Consider the following 19,286-nt stretch of genomic DNA (forward strand, 5'->3'; position numbering starts at 1 on the left):
CACCTGCTTCCCACCCCCGCCCATCCCTCCAGACCACCAGGGTTTGGGTCCACGGACTTACGTGTAAACAGTGACAAAGAAGTCTTTGCTTTCTGGGCTTGGACCACTAGCCACCTTCAGGAACACGTCCCGTGGCTCCCCGAGGCTCTGGTGGACACGGGAGCGCCCTCAGAAGCCTGCCTGCCTCCCCGCTCCAAGCCCAGCCCCCTGAGCCTGCATGAAGCGGAAGCAGCGGGGACCAGGCTCCCTCCCTCCCAACAGGTGTTTAATTTTCGGTACTAGTCAGAATTCACTGTTGTTGGTTTTTTTTTTTTTTCACTGCAGAAAAGAAAATCATTAACTTCTTGATTTCACATTGAGTTCCGTAATTATATTCTGCAGGAGAATCTATCCAGTCTCCTAACCAGTCATAACACAATTATTGCCCTTACTCTGTACACAATGGCAATTAATAAGGGGCTTAATTACCACTCACTTTGCTTCAACCCTTTTTTTATTTAAATTCAGATAATCAAAGAACTGATTGCTGGCAGAAAAGATGAACACTCCTGCATAAATCTCCCAGGGATGTCAACACAGCCTGTCAGCGCCTTAGGAAGACCCCGCTCAACTGAGAGCTACAACGAAGAGGCTGCAGGAGACCAGGGGCTCAGACGACAGGGGACGGGCTCGGCAGAACTCACCACATTCTGGGTCTCACAGATGACATTGGGGTCGCTACATCGGACATGGACCGGGGGTTCCTCACCAGGTCGTCCCACGGGAGCACCTGGGGTGGGGAATATCCAGAACCAATGTCTTTTCTGGGCAGGCCTGGGCCGTGTCACGTCACTGGCTGGGGCAGGCCTGGCCCATCACAGGTCCTCAGCGGACTAGGAAAGGGGCGACGCCACCCTCCCCCAGTCCCATCTGCACAGGACTGGCACTCTTGCCGTAAGCCGTGTCCTTGGGGACTCATCTGAAGGGAGTGACCAAAAGTAAATGGAGGGACTGCGGAGCAAGGTGCCCGACACTGAAGACACCATCGTGTTCCGGAGGCCCCACACCGGAACCAGACAAGCGACTCGGCAGTAGAAGGCCCAAGTATGCTCCGGGCACAGCCCTCAGGGCCACGGATTTCAGGAGGAGGAATCAGCCAGCCGAGGGCACACCTGCCGTCTCAGAGGACGCAAAGAGGTCACCACTGCAAAGGACAGAGGCAGGTGGCGGGATTTACAGGCAGGTCACGGGCCGGCGTAGAGCCTCACGGGAGAACACGAGGATGACTGTCTCCACCCTCAGGGAAAAACCTTCTCCACCCGCTGAACTTGCGAACACCGCCGCAGGGACAGACGGGACCTGCCTGGAAGTGTGTGCCAGGGAGGCAGGCGGATGGCCTTCTTCAGGAAGGTGAGCTCCGGGTGGTAGAAGCGGAAAACCTGGTCCACCACGTGGGGCTGGGTCTCCACGGTGAGGCAGAGCACGGCGAGGGGCTTGCCGCCGCTGCCCCGGAACGAGACCTGCCAAGACAGCAGCCGGCGCCGGCGTCAGGACCGGCCGGTGGGCCCGCAGACAGCTCCGAGGGGCCACTCGCTCCCGCAAGGAGACAGGGACGGTGAGAACGGGGCATGGAGCCTGCAGGTGCCCACACTGAGGGGACGGGCCGGCGAAGGGCCGCGCGGGCAAGTGCTCTTGGGACGCACTCATCGCACGGGGCTGCCGCCACTGCTAGTTCCTGGCACGGCGCACGCCCCAGTGCCCGCTGGAAGGTCTGTGGCCCCAACGGCAGACGCCCTCAGCCGCCACCCCAGGTCCAGCACGCTGCCGTGTGCGTGCGGGGAAGCCGCTCGGAGGGGCTGACGCTCACCCCACCAGGTCCCCGTGCGTGTGGTGGACCATGAGCCCTTGAGCTCTTTGATTCCAGAGAGTAAAAGGACCTAAACCAAAGAGGCTAAAAATATAAACCTCTTTGAAAAATTTAAAAAAAAAAAAAAAAAAAAAAAAAGGCCGCTGGAGCACCTGGGTGGCTCAGTCGGTTACGCATCCAGCGCTTAGTCTCGGCTCCGGTGGCGAGACTGAGCCCACGTCAGGCTCCGCGCTCAGCAGGGCGTCTGCTTCAGAGTCTCTCTCTGCCCCCCAGCCCCGTGCACACGAGCTCCCTCTCACGCTCTCAAAACTAAATAAATCTTTAAAAAAGAAAAGAACAAATATCTTTATTCCCCAACTCAGTCTGGCCCCGAGCCCTGCGGGCCCCCCGAACGAGAGCAGGCAGGAAGCCCCGCCCCGGAGGCGGCCTCCCCACATCGACACAGCTCCCGGGAGGCGGGCACCGCCCTGGCTTGTCCTTGCGGGTCTTCCCACCTTCAGATCCTTGCGCCGTGCTGCGCTTGGTGGGGCCTGGCCAGAGTTCCACCTGGCGTCTCCCCGCCTTGTGGGACAGCAGCTTCCGCAAGCACAGTGGCTGCCCTGTCACCTGTGCCCTGATGCTCTGGCCACAAGGGCACCCACACACCGAGACCCCGTGTGTATTCAGCAGCTGTCCCGGTCTCTGCCCCCAGCCACCACCCCCCCTTGCCCTCCCCTGCTCTGGCCACAGTTCTGCTCCCCTGGCTGCTCCTAGAAGCACAGGGGACAGCCCGGCTCTGGTCAGCTTCAGCCAGCGACCCGTCCCTGTCCCACAGCAGCAGCTCCTCCCACAGAGGGGCTCGGATCCAGGATGTGATTTTCCGCAGAGCAGCCCCAGCAGTGCCAGGCGGCCCCCTCCTCCAGGCGGGGCCCCAGGCTGACTGCCCACTCTGTGACCGAGTCCTAGTATTTCCAGCTCGGCCCGCTGCTCCCCAGCACAGGGGGTGCAGGCAGCCATTCTGGCCGAGTCTACCTCCTTGAAAGCCTGGAGTTCTGGTTTTACCCTTCCAGTAACCTGGTTAACACGTGAGCCATTAGCCTAGTTAACAGTGCTTGGAAAGGGATGGCGGTGGCAGGGAGCGGGCAGCTCCGGCGCCCGGTGCCCCCCACAGACAAGCAGCAGCAAACGTACCCCTGTGCCTTCACAAGGAGACTCCACAACACTGACGTCTCTAGAGGCTGCTGGGGCGTAATTCGGTGCTGTGAGCACTGACCAGTGAGATGGCAGAGCTCAGTGTTCATCTTGACTCTCCTGGTATAAATTATCTCAGGGCAACCAAACTGCTGGGGGGAAATCCTTGTTCACGGCAGAATCCCCACTAAGGAGTCCAGGAAGAATGGAGCGAGTTGAACGTCCCCATCCCCCAGCCGCAAGCGCATGTGGGCCATGACGCCGAGGGGAGAAGAGACACGGGGCCCTGGGCTCCACGGGCCGGATGCACCCGAACCACACGTGGGAAGACAAGGAAGCACAGGGTAGACGCGAGGCGACTCAGAGGGTCTGACCGGCGCAGGGGCAGCAGCACACGGCCAGGCCACAAGTCCTTACCCGTTAGGGACACGCATGGAGCTAACACGGGTGAATTCATACCATTTCTGGGGTCTGCCTGCAAACTCCAAGTGCACGTACGGAGAGTGTGGTAGCCTCTGCGAGTCCACCGAGAGCCCTACGGTAACGGCTGACATATTCCTTTGACGAGGCAAAGCTGGGCCTCCACATTAGGTAAAATAAAGCACTTTCCACCGTGACGGGGATGTGGGCACAAGCAGCCTCCGTAGTGAGGCAGGACACAGGCCTGCAACCGGGCGCTGGCTTCCCATCGGGACTCACTGAAATAATCTGTTCTCGGGGCAGGGAAGGAGCAAAGCCTTTTGCTTTTGTTTTTACTTTCAAACTTCTTCTAAAGGCATTCATCTGCCCAGAAAAAAAGCCTCAGAAAGTCCTAAAAACAAGTGTCCTGAGCCCCCCCTCAGGACATCCTAGAGGCAAGCTGCTTCTCCCTTCTAGGCAGGATGCGCAGCAGTAACCCCACGGCCCACACTGAGTCTAGGGACGTGGGGATGCCGTGGGCGAGGGTCAGGGGCCCGTCTCACCCCCGTGTGTGGTAGCCGCGTGCCGGGACACTGTCCTCGCAGGGCGTGCGGCAGGCACCCGGAGCACCACGGGCTACAAGGTGCCAGTGGTCAGTGAGAGGCTTCCGGGCCAGACACCCACGTGCAGGCTGGACCAGCGTCACCTAAAGCAGTCACTGCCCCATCAGAACAGGAAAAGCCACCTCCACGGGCCCTGCTTACCACCACCCCCACGCTGGTAGGTTCAAGGAAAGGCACAGGGCCAGGCCCCAGCGACCTAACAGCTGAGTCATGGACATGTCACCGGGTCCACTCAGAGGACACCTGGCTCTCAGTGCAAGACCCCGGAGCTGTCGGGAGTCAGAGGGATCCTGCCCCCTTACCTTGGCATGCTTAGTGGACATCGCACTGGACTTCTGGGGCAACCCGGCATCCGTGCCCTTCTCAGATCTCAGCTCAGCAGAGGCCTGTGAGAAACCAGCCGGCACCAGCAGGTCACGAGACGGGGTCCGAGGGCGATGGGCCCTTCCACCTGTAGGACGGCTCCTGCCAGGGCGGAGGGCTCCCGTCCACGGTCTCATCTGCTCTCACAGCATGCCCGGCCACGGCCAGGAACCAGCCCCACCCCCCGAAGAGGGAGCAGGGGTGGCCAAGAACCATGAAGGCCACCCGACACGCAAGCCGGCTCTGCCTGACATCTGCACAGGCCTTATGACCACTTGCCCAAAAGCGCATCCAAAGAGCCGCCACAGGATTCTGTGAGGCTCGGGGGGGGGGGGGTGCCTCGAGCCCACTGAAGTGATCCCACAGAGCTGAGCCCAAAAGTTCAGCAAAGAAGATGAAACGCAGGCCCTGCACGCCCCACGGCCCCCACCCGTCGCACCGCGGGGACCACACACACCCGGCACTGGAAACCCCCAAGCCTGCGCGTCCTGCAGAGAAGCAAACGCTACAGAAGACGTGGGTAGACATTAACTGAGAACCCAGAATGCTGCGAAGCTCCGGCCCATCAGCTCTTCGGAGGTGAGGGAGAGGTTCTGTGCCCGAGGGGTAGAGTACTCAGTCAGCCTTTCCCGAGGCCCCCGTGTGCACGCACACCCAGAGGCTAGTGGAGCAGGTGACCTCCGAAGGCTATGCGGTCTGAGCAGCACGGGGAGACACGTGGGAATGCCCCCCTTCCAATTTTTAGCCAAGTGGGACTTCCCCATGTGCCTAACAAGCCCGTCTGGCACTGGAAGAAAGGCCTACTCACCTGCACCAAGGCTGGCGACCCCACAGAGAAGGTCTGATATCGGAAGGGGATGTGGACGGTCTCCCGCGGACGTAGGAAGATCTGCGGGGCGAGGTTCCCTCGGAGATGGAACATGTCCTCTTCCACCGGTGTGTTCAGCTCAGCCGCGTCCTTGAAGTACCTCCACTCCCGACTGTCCTGGATGATGCTAAAAGGCAGGAAGAAATGGGCTCTGACACCGTCCAGACTGATGCTAGAAGATGGGGATTCACAGCTCTGAGATGGTCCCAGTGATGCTAGAAGATGGGGAGACACGGCTCTGAGACTGTCCCGGGTGATACTACAAGGCAGGGAGACACGGCTCTGAGGCAGAGACGCTCTTCCTGCTGAGTCCCCTGCCCGCCCATGAGAGCCAGCACTTGGGACCATGGGCAAAAGCCAAGACCCCTCGAGGGTCGAGAGCGGCTCAGCTTTCATCTCAGGGAGAACCCGAGCCTCCCAGGGGCACCCGCTCCTGGGGCCGCCGCTCACACCCACCTGAGCTCCGGGTTGTCCACGTCAATAGTCACGGTGTGCTGCACGTTGTGGGGGTTCTTGAGGGCGAACTCGAAGAACTCGGCAGTGCCCGGTGTGACGTGGATGGTGTGTGTGGTGGTGATGGCCAGGCTCAGGGCGCTGGAGATGCTCTCGGCCTTCGTCCGCTCCCGATAGGCAGCAATGACCTGCAGGTCGCGTGCGTGCTGGGCACGGACGCTCTGCCGAGCCTGCGGACACAGGGGCCAAGCCAGGTCACAGTCCTGGGCTTACTGTCCTTCCCGAGGGCCATTCGGCCACCTCTCCCACTCCCTAAATTCTTCCCGGAATCCCCACTACCCCCTTCCTCAGCCTCCTGAGTTGGATGGGACCGGCCGACCCCAGGTCCAGAGGACAGAAAACAGGTCTATGCGGCCTCTCTCTGCTGGCCTCTCTCTGCTCTGCGGTGGTCTCCCCTGTAGGAGGCAGGGTCTGCCCCGCGTGCTCCCAAGAGAAGACAACCACCCACGAGACCAGCTCTCTCAGTAGCCTCAAGGCTGGCATCTGGTCACACTGGAATCAGCAGCAGAGGTTTCTAACAAAAGAGGAAAACTCAGCCTCAAAGCTAGTAAGATGGGAGCTGGGCTCACTGACCAGGTCCCCAGCGTCATAGCCGGAGCCCCGTGTGTGAGCAGGGGCCTGACAGACCCGAGCCAGGCCACGGTCCACTCGACTGGCGCGCTGCCTCGGTGAGGCTCAGCCACGGGTCCTTCCCCACCTCCTTGCTCCGAGGCCTGACTCGTGCGGCTTGGCCGACACGTGTTCTGGAGGCTGGAGGCGGGCTTGTGTTTCCCGTGGGACTTACACTGAACAGTGAGGACCATGGAGGCTGCCCAGCAGGATCTAAGACCTAGTAGACCACCCCGCCCCGCGCCGCTCTGTGCTGGGGAAGGAGCCAGGCCCCGTGCTGAGAACCTCTGAACACGGAGGAGGCCCGACCATCAGAAGGCAGAGGCCGTCTGAGCGCCTCTGGATTTCAACTCAACAAGTAAGGACCAAATTTGTTTTCTAAATTAAATTACTTTGGATACTGACTTTCCAACATCCCAAACTTTGGCCTTCCCCTCACAAGGGGGTTGAAGCTGAACCTTTCCTTTCTCCCTGGGGACCCGCAACAGGAGGTGGTTGTGTTCATATCTGAGGCCTCCCCACACAGACGACAGAGCTTCTTCGTGGAGTATGGGGCGGCCAGACATAGTCTAGGCTGAGAAACCTGAATAGAGACAGTGCATTATTCTGACCCACTCCCCAGCTGCAGGGTCAAACTCTGGACGGCCACCAGTGGACCATCCACCACAGGCTCTCAGGGAGAGGCTGGGGGCAGGGCACAGTGGCAGCCGCTCCCCAGTTCACCACACACCAGAGGGTGAAAAGCGTGACCCTGGGGGTTGTGTGGAGGGATTCTCCTTGTGTGTCCTGTGTTGTTCTGTACCACAGAGGAAGCTGTCAGGAAGCCTGGCACCCCTGGTCTCCCTCTGTCCCACAGGACATGGGGCGACTTCTCTGATAGAAAGTTCTGGAGCAGGAACCAGGCAGGCCTAGCCCTGCCTTCCCTCAACCTTTCCCTTTGGGATCGAACTGGCTGGACACAGCTCCGGAGGCTCACCCTGCCCCTCACCAGCACAGGGGTCAGTGGCCCACGGCCGGACACCTCGCCAGTGGGGCTGGGCTCGAGTGTTAGCTCCAGGCTCCGTGTCAGAAGCGCCCCAGGCCACAGAGAATGGTCCGTTCTACTGCATCATCAGAGTCCCCAGTGACAGACGTGACACTGGTCCTGGTCCTCTCCGCCACAACGCGGCCTGACAGCTCATTCGGTTCAAAAGTCAGCCAGGCTGGGGTGAGGGCACTCGGTGGAGCCCTTGGGTCCCCACAAGTGGGCAGAGCCGGTGAGCAGGTCAAGGGTGGGCACCACACCCAACCAGAGCAATGAGACTGGCAAGCTTTTTGCCAGGATTTCTGGAAAGAAAGCTCGTCTTCGCATGGGATGAGTACACGATGGGGTTAGTGTCCCCAAACTGTTATTGTGCGGGACAATCCGAGGGCTGCAGGGGGTGGGCAGAGGGCAGAGGTGGGGGCCGGTCCCTGGGGCCCCAGGCCTGCTTGGTCAGTACCAGGCTCTGCGTGCGGGGCACCTGCTCAAACACAGAATGGTGGGTCCGGAGTCCCAGGCAAGGGCCCTGGGGACGGCGCTGCTGCACAGCCAGCAGCCTCCGACGACCGCCACACGAGGAGAGAACCCGCCAGCCCTTCTCCCCGGCCGGGGGCCCACGGAGAAGGTGCCCGGTCTTCCCACGGCTGGGGCTCCGCTGGCGCACACAGTGGCTGACGTGGACCAACAGCAGACGGTGGGGCCGCCTGCCGTCCGGATGCCACGGAAACAGAGCCACCCTCCTGCAGATGCTGGGACTGTCCCAGCAACAGCTGGGACACCAGCGCAGGCATCTGGCCCCACCCTGTGCTCAGGACTCCCCCAAGAAGCCCCCAGACCATCAGCATGCCCGGCACCCAGCGTCACCACCAGGGAAGCAGGCCACGCTCGGCACTGCTCTCCGCCTCCCAGGCAGGCACAGCCCCCGGCCCGAGGCCCGCCGACTGCAGGAGCATCCGGCCCTGAGGTCCGGCCTGGGCCTCAGCTCCTCGACCGCACACGCCACCCCACCTCCAGCTCCCATCAGGCGGACCGCTGTCGTCACGAACTCACAAACCCGTTTCCTGAGGAAGTCTGGGGGAAGCTGACGGGGGAACAGACGGCCACCGGGTCCCCACGACAGGTCCCTCACCATTGATTCTCCAGGCCTCCAGCCCAGGGAAACCATGAGAATTTAGTGGAACATTTTCTTGTATTCAGAAATCTAATGACATCCAAATTCACTGCTGAGCCGGGGGTGTGGGGAAGGGGGGGGCAGTGGGGACAGCCAACATAGCCGAGGGGCTGCCAGACATGCTCGCTGGCCTGGTCCCATCTTCTGCCACACCGCACACAGGAGAGCAGGAGCCCAGCTGCTGTGAGCACGGAGGGCCGAGCAGGGACGTCTTTCCAGACACCTGCCTGCCTTAACATCAAGGATGATCCTCAGAGCTCTTTCTCAAGGCCCCTGTGGCTTCCTGACTCCAAGAACCCATCTCCTAGGTCTATGCTGCAAAATATGACGGGGTCTTCTCTAGATTTTTAGACAAAAATGGGAATTTTTCTGGTCGGAATGAATTCCTTGATTTGCACTGATGACCCATTCACAGCCCTGACCCCCAACATGGGGGCCCCTCAAAACCCCCTCAAGAACTTTCTTAAGAGCCCAAGTTATGGACACACATGTACGCAGCCTAGTGGACACAGGATCTCCAGGGCTAGAGCCCAAGAGCCAGCTTTTATAAACACTCTCCAAATATCTGACGCTCCAGGGAAAACCTCCCTTGGTGGCTGAGAGCTCTGTCTCCCCTACATTCATTCCACAAGTAGGATTTGGGGGTGGGGGTAGGGGAAGCCACGCAGAGAAGAACAGCCAGAGGACAAGGCCGCTTCCATTCCCGACCGCGGCCCCCACGCGGGGACAGCCTGGGGCAGTGGGAGGTGGACAAGGGCCTCACCAACAGGCTGGTCCCCCAGCAGCTGAGCTCTCCTCCGGACTCCTGAAGGCGCACGGACCTCATCCGCTCCAGCTTGCGCCTGCGGACGGCGTCCCCCTCGCGGCGGGCACCCGGGGGCCCCTTGCTCCCAGGCTGCGTGCGCGTGAACAGCATGGCGGCCAGCTCACGGTCCACGTCGGCCAGCTTCTGTGCTTGGACCACATTTTTTACTGCTGGAAGGTTCAAAGAGGGAGCAAGAGATTAAGGTGTAGAATTTACTTCCTTCAAGCAAACCCAACAAGCTTCCAGCCACCTCACCCAGGGCAGGAGCTCAGCAAGCACCTTGCCCTCTCCTGTACCTTCGAAGACATTCATCAAGACAGCAACCCTGCAGGCTGGTCTCCACAGCATCCCCCCTTCACCAGCCTTTCAAATAAAGGAATTCTGATCTTGGTCCTTAGAGACAACTAATACACCATTAGGTGACTTTCTGGAGGAAAATAAAGGTCCATGTTCTAGAAGCTGATGTTCTCTGGGTTCTCAAAGGCCGCTGACACCCCATCTAGGACACAGCCCCCCCAGCGAGAGCCTCCTGACTCAGGGACCACTCAGAGCTCTCCAGATGCTGTCCCACCAGGTCCTCAGACCCCAGGTGTGCTCAGATCAGGACTCTGGGGCTCTGGTGAGCTGCCTGCTTGACCTAAAGCCCCAGCCCAGGTTGGGGTGGGGGACTCAGACCAGCCCGGCCCCCAGGGAACGGACTCCTCTGGGTGCCTCTGCTCAAACCCTTGACAGACACGGAGGCCGTGTGAGCAGACAGACGCTGGAGCAGCAGAGGGGCCGCATTCTCTTCAGGTGACAAAGCCACACATGGCACACGTGAGCACACAAGCGTACACACGAGCTTCCCGGACTGGCACTCAAGCTGGCGCAGGCAGAAGAGAAGGGGCACCCCAACGTGGGCCCGGGCCCCCCCCGAGCCTGAGGCACTCACAGCCCTGCGGGAAGTGAGCACCCTGCTGAGTCTGCGCGCTGGCCCCCCGCCGGCTCCCGTGTCTAGCCTCTGACTGCCGTGCCCCGCCAGCCCACGGGTCTAGCCTCCGACCGCCGTGCCCCGCCGGCCCCCGGATCTAGCCTCCGACCGGCGCGCCCCGCCAGCCCCCGTGTCTAGCCTCCGACCGCCGCGCCCCGCCCGACGGGAAAGCTCTTTCCCCGACTCACCCCTCCTTCCTCCGTCCCCCTAACAAGGGCTGTTTGCGGCTCCTCACCACCATTTTAAAGCTATTCAATTGCTTTTCAGGTGTTATGAGTCGCTCTAGACAAGTAAAATGCCACCCCAAAATAATCTTTTGGGTGCAGGCATAGTGGGTGGGCCACCCCCCTCCGTTGGGTCTGAGCAGCCCGAGCCCACGGTCCCGAGGGAAGGGGACAAGCAAGCTGGGGGTTGACCAACGAGCTCCGGGTCAGACCGCATCACCCAGTGCCAAAGAGACCAGACATGAAATCCCAGCGCTGCTCAGAGCCTGGGAGCACTTGCTAAAACTCTGCACAACCTCCTACTTGCTGAGCTTTGCCCGCTGGGGACAACAGACTCTCTAAGGGACCGTCCCCTCCTGTCTTCGCTCAAACAGGGAGAAGGGGACCAGGGACTTCAGAGACTCTCCGCTCACGCAACCGACACGAGTTACAGCTCGCTGCACGGCCTCTCCGAGCCTCCGACCTGCTGGGCCCCAAGGCGGGGCTTTCACAAACACGGCCGCCGGTTCTTGGACCAGCCTGGGACAGAGAAGCCCTGATCCCAAGGTGGGAAATCCAGATTCTCACCCAAGTTCACCACCGTTTACCACACAACCAGCCAAGTCACCAACCTCCCCTGCCTTGGTTTCCTCAACACTGAACGGGAGAACACTCAGCCAGTGGGATCATGGGCCCTGGACCGCTCTGAGCGTCAGAGACTCTGGGGCCCCTCTCCCGGGAGAACACTTGAGCGCCCACAAAGTGTGGGCTGGCGCTTCAGAGCGCACAGGCTCCTAGAGGCCTCAAGACTCTCACTGGCTACTGCACGGGGCCTCCCTCCTGGGCACGGGCTCCGGGACAACAGCGTCTGAGGACCATCAGCACAGGAAGCTCGGGGCAGCTGTGGATCCGCGCCAGGGGGATCCACCCAAAGGGCACACCCGTTTTTCGTCCCACCAACTACTATGCTTCCAGGTCTGTGGGTGACTCGAGGAGACAGAAGACTTCAGACGCCCCTGCTGTGGACAACATTCTTCCAAGTGTCGGCCTTTGCTTCCCAAGCAGCACAACTGGTTCACTCCCCGCAACATGGGGGCTTCAAACCAGTTTTTACAAACCATCAGGATCCTTGTTCAGCAGGGAGGCTGCCTCTCCCTCTCCCTCTGCCTGCCGCTCACGCTCCTTGTGCGTGCTCTCTCTCTAATAAATAAAAATAAAATCTTAAAAAAATAAAAGTAAAAAACAAAGAGAAACCAGTCTCTGTTCATCCTAGCCTTTTTTTCACTTTCTGCTCCCCTGAAGATGGGCAGCTAGAACCCAACATGGATGTCACGTGCAGGATGACTGCCCTGCCAGCTTCCACAGAGCCCTCTCTAGAACATTCCGGCTGTGACGCACGCGCTGACCCGCACAGATTGAGGGTCCACTGAGGCAGGCAGGGAGCTGAGCTGGACACGACAGCCACTGCGCCCACCCCCGGATCACACATGTCCCTGCACACAGTCCCACCCGCCCCCACCCGGCGCCCACTCACGTCTCAGACCCCCACGTGTGAGGAGACTGCCTCCCACGAAGTGCCGGGCGCCGTCGTTCGAGATGACCCGTGACCTGGAAGGTGGCAACGAGCTCGACTTTCTCTCCATCTGCTCACACACGTGCCCTAAGTTAAAGACATCCCAGCAGAAGGTGTGAACACCCACAGGAGCATGAGGAGACACACCAACTCCCCTGCAGGGAGCTCAGGGTTCCAAAGGGCCCGTGCACACCCCCTGGCCCGCTGACACCCCCGAGCTCTGGATCTGCTTGGCAGTCGGGAGCTGGACGGCGGGCCTCTCTCCCGCGGGGTCAGAGCTCCCGGTGCTCACACCCTCACCCCTCCCTCCCTCCCTGCAGCGGGGCTCACACGTGCCCACGCCCACGCCTTGGAGGAGGTCTCTGTGCGCGTCTGCTAACGTCGGACACACACTTGAAGGTCAACAAGCCTCAGCAAGCTAGAATCTTCTGGAGCTGTTTCCACACAGAAGCCTTGGCAGGAAGCAGCACGCGGCTTCAGAGGGCTGGGCGGGAGCCTGGGGACAGAGCTCATGGCAGGCCTGCCCGGCTGGACGGCAGGCAGCGCCCCGTTAACCCCAGCATGTGGAGGCCCACGGAGGACAGAAGCCCAACCTTGGAGCCCATGACCCCTCTGCGCAGACATGACCCCCACCTCCGGGGAGGCAGGGCACAGCCGATGAAGTCGGATTCCAGAACAAACCCCCTCCACGTTCCGGACACAAAATGCTCACACTGTGAGCCTCCCCGATTCCGGCAGGACGGTGCTGAACGTCTGCAGGCCCAGCCGTCCTGGAGACCTTCCTGGGAGCCGCCGGAGGAGGTACCCGTTCCCCACCTCTCTGCACCCCTCCCTCCCTGCGGGGGCACAGACGGGGACTTCACCCCCTCAGCTCCGCCCACGCCCGCCTCTGTCCCACAGGACAGTGCTAGACGCAGGAGCACAGCCCTGACCACGGCGGCGAGCTGGGCCTCAGCTGCGGCGACCAAAGTGTCCTTTTCATCTCCAGCTGTCGGACAAGAACGTCTCCCTCTTGACTGGCTCCCAGCTGAGGTCCGGAAGGGAAGGCCTGTCCTGCCAGGGAGGTCCGGTGCTCTCTGCCCTGCCAACGGGCGCTGCCCCCGCAGACCCCAGTGTGCAGCAGTTGCAGACACAGGTGTGGCGCAGACCAGCCCGCGGGGCACGGCAAGGACTAAGGCCCCAGTCTGGGCGTGGGGGAAAATGCTCCATTCAAAACTGACAGACGGACTGAAACCGCCTCTGGCCGATACGAGTGACGGCCTTGGCGTGGTTTACAGGCCGGCGACACACAGGCGAGCAGCGACCTCCCCCGGGACTTCCGTGCTCGACGTTTCCGAGCTCCTCAGGTCGCCTGCGTGTTTCTGAGACTCTCACACAGGGAGGCCTCCCCCAGCCTTCTTGCGACAAGAGCCACTCCTGGTCACGAGCCCAGGGGCGCAAAGCGGTCACCGCTCGGCCAGCAGTCCCGGCAAGCGCAGGCGCGCTGGTGTCTTCCACAGCCCCCGGCAAGGAGACCAGCGCGCCGGGACAGGCGTGGAGCTCACTGTCCGGAGCCGTCCCTGAAGCAGCACCACAGTCCCGGCAAAGCGTCGGGTCGAGCCCGGCTTCGCCTGCCAGGTGCGCACCACGTCACCATGAGACGCCAGACGGCAGGCCTGCTCCTCTGCGATGGTTCCTCACGGGCCTGGCCACGGAGGCCAGTGACAATCCTACCCAGAGTCTCTTCCTGGGGGGCTTCGGGGCCAGGCTCAGCCCCGCTGCTGCTCCATCCCTCCCCCACGCCGGCTCTGCACGCGCAGCGCACGCGTCTGTGTCACACTCCCCTCGGACGGACGCCCTCTGGCCCTGCGTCTTGAGTCTCAACTGTTCCCGGCCTCTGCGTGGCTGAGCACGGAACGCTTCTCCCTGGGGTTCTGCCTCTCTGCTCTTGCCCCGCAGACGGAGGAGCAGCGGAGCCTCTGCCAAACACGGTCCTCCCCTCCCTGCGGTCAGCTCACCCCAACACAGCTCAGTGCCACAAGGTCGCGGGGCTCGTCCCCAAGAACGGAATCTGGTGTGGACACCACTTTGACGGGCTCAGCTGCTCACGCCGCGGGGCCCGCTTTGTCAGCCCAAGTCCAAGGGGCACAGAATCAGGCTCTCACGCTCACTCAGCCTCCCGTTCGTGAACCTCCAACCACCACACCAGGCCACTGTGGCTGCTGCTGGGCGACCACGACAGCAAGGAAGACCAGCCACGTCCCCAAGAAGCCCCAGGCCCCAAGGGGGACAGACAAGCAAACAAGCAGGCAGGGACAGACAGCCTGGCCAGGCAGGGAAGGGACAGCCAGCTGACGCCAGAGCCCAGATCCTCGCACCAACACTCACTGTTCTGGTACCACCCTGCTCTCCACATAAGAGGGTCAAAGGTCCCCGGAGCCCAGGGGTGCTCTGTTCCTGCCCCGAGCTCAGAGTCGGTCCAGGCTCCCGGCTCTCAGCGCTGTTCCTCCCCGGTGAGGGCAGACCGTCCGGCCAGCTCTCCATCCCACCGAGGACCTGCTCTGTCAGTCACCCAGCAGTGGGCATACACCACCTCCACTCCCTGTCAGGACAACGGATTTGTGCCCACCTGAGGGGCCCTGGGAACCTCCACGGCTGCACTCAAGCACAGGCAAGGAGCCCTGACCGCGTCTGGCTGGCGCGCCCGTAGCCTCCGTCCGGCCTGGAGACCGCTCCACTGGGAGGTCTCAGGAGCCGCAGCACACAGCTCGCAGGCAGATAGCCAGCGGCCTTGGAGCCGGGCTCTCAGGAGTCATGACGGTCACCACGGCACCAGCAGGATGACGCGGTCACCTCCAGACAGACCAGGACCGTCCCCAAGTATTGCCGTTTCCTCCGACGCATTTTGCACTTGCACTGTTGGATTGGAAGCTGGGGCAATAAACTAGATCAGGGGCACGCACCACTGACTCAGGGACGGGACGCGGGGAAGGCGCTCACTTCCTCTGGGTGCAGTCCAAGATCCCAACGGCCGTGGCTTTCTTTCCCTTCGGGGAGACCCGGGTTAAGCTGGGGACCCGCACATTTGCTGCAGGAGCAGGAACTCCCTCCAGATGGGCAGGGCTCCTGACATGGTCTGCAGCTACCTCGGTCCATGGCAGGAGCAGAGCACGTCACTGTGTCCCACCCCAAACCCGAGCCCTCTATCCACACCACCCAGCTCTCCTTCAACCCTGAGAACACGGAGCCGGGGGTCGCAGCAGGCCCTCGCTCCCCAGGGGCCCCCAGGAAGGGCCACAGATACAAGCGACAGCAGCTCCCTGAAGAGCCACCGTCACACCGCAGACAAGGCTGCAGAGACCGTCACGGAGCTTGTCTGAGCTGACACGCCACGTGCACGGGCACCACGGGCAGAGAAGGTGCCCGTTCCGCAGCGTCGAGCTTCACCACCCGCCCTGTGAATGCAGCGCAGGGGAGCGACGCCACGCCGGGCGCTAGGATGCTGGCTCGGCCCTGTTTCTGTCCCCCAGAGCTCACAGCCTCCTCCTGCTGCTGCTTGTGGCAGAACAATCAGTTTTATAAAGAAACAAAAGCCACAACACTTCTCCAGAAAACGCAGAATTTGCAGGGGAAACCAGAGCGTGGCCGCGCGGCCCAGCGAGCTGCACGCGCTCGCCCTTCGTTAATCCCCTCGGCGGCCGCCCTCTTGGGGGCGTCTCTGACTCTGCCCCACGCGCTATCGCTCTCTTGCAGGCAAAGTATGGAAATGACGATTTGAGATAACATATAATGGAGCTAATCTTTCTTCTGCAGATAAGATTTAAAACTCGGAATCACTGCACATTTGCAGGCTGCGAATAAATACAAAAATAACCAACGCGATCTCAGAAGCCGGACGCTCCTGCAGCAACCTGGCTCGGAGGAGCTTCTGAATGATGTCGGCTTCTCACACACGGCTCATTTCTTCCTCCAGAACCTAACTGAGTTTTGTTGTTTCCATATTGTCTGAATTCCAGGCTGCCTCAGATGCCACGGTAGTAAACAAGCAGGCAGAAGCCTCCAAGCTGAGTAACGGGCTGTGCGTGCCCACCCTGCTGCGGCGGCCCCGGCCGACCCCTCCACACTGCCCACATGGGCTCCTGTGGCCCACAAAGCTCCAGGCTTTAATGTCAGCCTGGGCTGTGAGGAATGGAAAATTCCCCCATAAAGCGTGAGAGGTTGGAGTCTCGTGTGGGCAGACACGGCTCCAGAAATCTCCAACGTCTTGGTTTTGTCCTGCTTTCCATTTTCCCCTGAAAATCCCCCATCTTTCCAGAGTCCACTGGAGGGAGACAGAGTGGGCCTATCCCCTGGTCCCACAGGGGCTCACTCTGGTCCCCTGCCCTGTGGGGGCAGGCATGCCGGTCCCAGGTTCCCCGTTGGTCAGGGCCTCAGAGGAGCCTCCAGAACGTCTAGGTAAGTCCACTGTAGCCGCAGCCAGCCCCGCGCCCTGCCACTGGCCCATGAACGAAGGTGCATCCGGGCTGTGCTCAGCGTGTCTGATCTGAAAGCAACCCTCGGACACCGTTAGGTGTAAGGTCAGAGCACTAGGCTCTAAGGGAGTGTGCTGCTCTGCTCCTCTATCCCCAGGCAGCACGGAAGCTGAGGAACACTTCCCTCTCCTCTCCTGTGATGAAGTAGTTCTGTGGGCTGATATTCCACACAAAAGCCCTCCTGGAACCAGTCACCTTATCTGAGGATTGTCACAGAGATGCCCCACAGACAGCACCAAGAATCAAAGTGTGGGCAAGACTGAGATGACTGATCCCAAATCCTGATCACAAGTCAGGAACAGCAACGGTGCCAGGATGGGCTCGGGGATCAAAGACAGACCAGCGGCTGGGGGTAGGCTCAGTGGTGAAGGACAGATGTTCATGGTCAAGGACAGATGCCCCATGGTGGAGGACAGATGTCCAGTGGTCGAGGGCACTCAGTGGTCAAACAGTAAAAGTTCTTCTGACACCCACAGTAGTACCCACTGCCCGGACAGAGCAGCAACTGGGGAAACGAGTGGCCACCCAGGAGACGGCCTAAAGCCAGCAACGCCACCAGGGACTCTTACCCACGTTGGCCAGCGTCAGATGCAGCCAGCCCTTCAGCACCGTGTAGACACCGATGGGCTTGACACAGCCAAACCGGGTCATATCTCCACTCACCACCATGTCCTGCTCATACTCGGTCGCCACAACCTCGAGCTCATGCAGGACCTGCACAGCCGGCCGGCCTTGGCGGAGCAGATGCTGCAGAGGAGAAAGGCAGCAGTCAGAGGGTGGCTGAGGCCAAGCCCGTCTTCTTCTGAAAACCTAAGTCCTCGATATCTGGTTTTTCCCACAAACTCTTTCATAAAGTGCACCCAGTCCACCCAGTGAGTGAGCGCCAACGACGCACGGCCAGGCCAGGCAGCCACCTTCCTGGAGCCCGTTCCACAGCAAGAACCCCCGGAAATGAGCGACAGAACGAGGCTGGGGACGCTGAGCAGACCCCGCCTCTGGTTAGTGAGAGCTTCCAGGTATGAGCCAGGCCGGGAAGGCTGGGGGCACACTCGGCCCAGGATGCAGAGTACAGACCCCCATACCTGGGGCCTGCACATCTGGCTTCAGTGTGGCTAGAGGACAGGGAGTGGCTGGGAGCAGGGCCACAGGGCAGCTAAGGTCCAGCTGCGAGGGTCCACACCAGGCCCCAGTTGCTCAGAACCGGTGAGAGCAGTCCCAGGGCGGCGCAAGACCTTCCTGACCCGGTGCTGTCTGCTACGCCAGCTCACCCCTCAGTGCTCGGTCTGAGCCCAAGCACTACTGAAGCCCGCGGGGGAATGACAAGACCACGGCCGCCTCCAGGCCCAGCTGGGATCCTCTTCCTGGGAGACCTTGGGAAAGTCACCTGACCTTTCAATGTGCACTTCTCACACACAAATGGACGGGCAGGACCAGAGGGTCCCAGCGCTTCCTCCTCCAGCGATCAGCCCCACTCTGGCAGGGAAGGCGCCCACGACCCCTCCCCGGCGGGTCTGGCAGCTTCCAGTTGCTTCAGACCCTGCGAGCATCACAGTGCGGGTCCACAGAGCCCACATACCCCATTCGTGTTCACGGCCGGGGCCGGTGGCCGGGCTGACTACACGATGTCCCCGCGGGAGAAGGGCCCGTTGATGAAGGAAGTGACACCCAGGCGCCGGGAAGCAGAGAGGCCCGGAAAAACAAGGCATCGCATCCCACTATGGGTGGCGAAGATTTCTTGTCTAATTAATACCCGTTAAAGGCAAGAGCATGCAGACGCAGCTGGCGCCCTTGTCCTCACCCAGGAGGAGGAGGACGGGGCTCCCGGTCTGCGGGTCCCACCCACTGCGTGCAGGGCTGTCACGTGAGCACGGCTGACTCGGAAACAGCTCCGAGAAGCTGTCGTCTGGGGAAAGCAGAGCGCGAGGGTGAAGGGCACCAGCTTCTGTGTCAGAACTGGGCGAAAAGCCGGCTCGGCTATTGTCAGCGGGACCTCGGGCCTCAGTTTCCCTGCCGGACGTGAGGGTGACGCAGCACAAGCCCGGGGCTGGGCTGAGGGCACAGTCAGTGAAGGGAGGGGCAACGGGGCTCTGGAGCGACTGTCACTACCGTCCTAACAACACCGTCGCGTCCTCGGGGACAAGCTGAGGACAGGGCACACGGTCCTTCGAGACGCTCGCGCGGCGTCCCAAGAGAAAAGCAGGAATCCCTCACGCGCCCAACAGCACAAGCCGGGGAGACGAGCCACGGTGCGCCACACCTTCCAGGAAGCCCACCTGCCAAACCCGACTGGAATTCTCTCTTCTTACCCAAATTCCCCACCCCTTCTCTATAAATTTTGAAGTTAAATACTTTATATTTTAAAAAGTAAATTTTAATTTTAATTTATCCAAGTGCCAATAATCACAACAGCACTCCTTTCAAGGGTCTTCGCGGAGGACAAGATAAAATAACTTCATCTCCAGCTGCGAGCACACGGGGACACGGGGCTCGGCTGCAGCAGAGGCTGGGGCCATGACAGGCCCCCAGTTCACAGGGGCTCCTCCCAGCCCCTCCAGTGCCCACTCCCTCATCCCTCAGCCCCCCCCCCGCCCGCCCCGCTCCCCCCTCCCTCCAGCCGCTCCTCCCTCCGGCCGCTCCTCCC

General features: G+C 61.1%; 1 protein-coding gene across 10 annotated transcripts in view; it reads right to left on the minus strand.

Annotated features, from left to right (window-relative positions):
* The window catches only part of NPHP4 (nephrocystin 4), a 105,291-nt gene that overhangs the window by 3,458 nt on the left and 82,547 nt on the right, over positions 1-19,286 (minus strand). For 7 of the 10 annotated variants that reach the window (XM_045063632.1, XM_045063625.1, XM_045063626.1 and 4 more), the window contains 9 exons: positions 17,215-17,392; positions 12,096-12,221; positions 9,347-9,558; positions 5,726-5,952; positions 5,210-5,396; positions 4,341-4,424; positions 1,343-1,499; positions 684-769; positions 62-147 (listed from right to left, as the gene is read on the minus strand). In XM_045063632.1, the coding sequence (XP_044919567.1) occupies positions 62-147; positions 684-769; positions 1,343-1,499; positions 4,341-4,424; positions 5,210-5,396; positions 5,726-5,952; positions 9,347-9,558; positions 12,096-12,221; positions 17,215-17,392 (1,343 nt within the window). The remainder of the gene's footprint in view (positions 1-61; positions 148-683; positions 770-1,342; positions 1,500-4,340; positions 4,425-5,209; positions 5,397-5,725; positions 5,953-9,346; positions 9,559-12,095; positions 12,222-17,214; positions 17,393-19,286) is intronic. The other 3 variants (XM_045063627.1, XM_045063631.1, XM_045063634.1) reach the window with 2 other exon arrangements.

The sequence above is a fragment of the Mustela putorius genome, unplaced genomic scaffold (assembly GCF_011764305.1).
Source record: "Mustela putorius furo isolate JIRA1106 unplaced genomic scaffold, ASM1176430v1.1 tig00003853_pilon_pilon_pilon, whole genome shotgun sequence".
Lineage (NCBI taxonomy): Eukaryota > Metazoa > Chordata > Mammalia > Carnivora > Mustelidae > Mustela > Mustela putorius.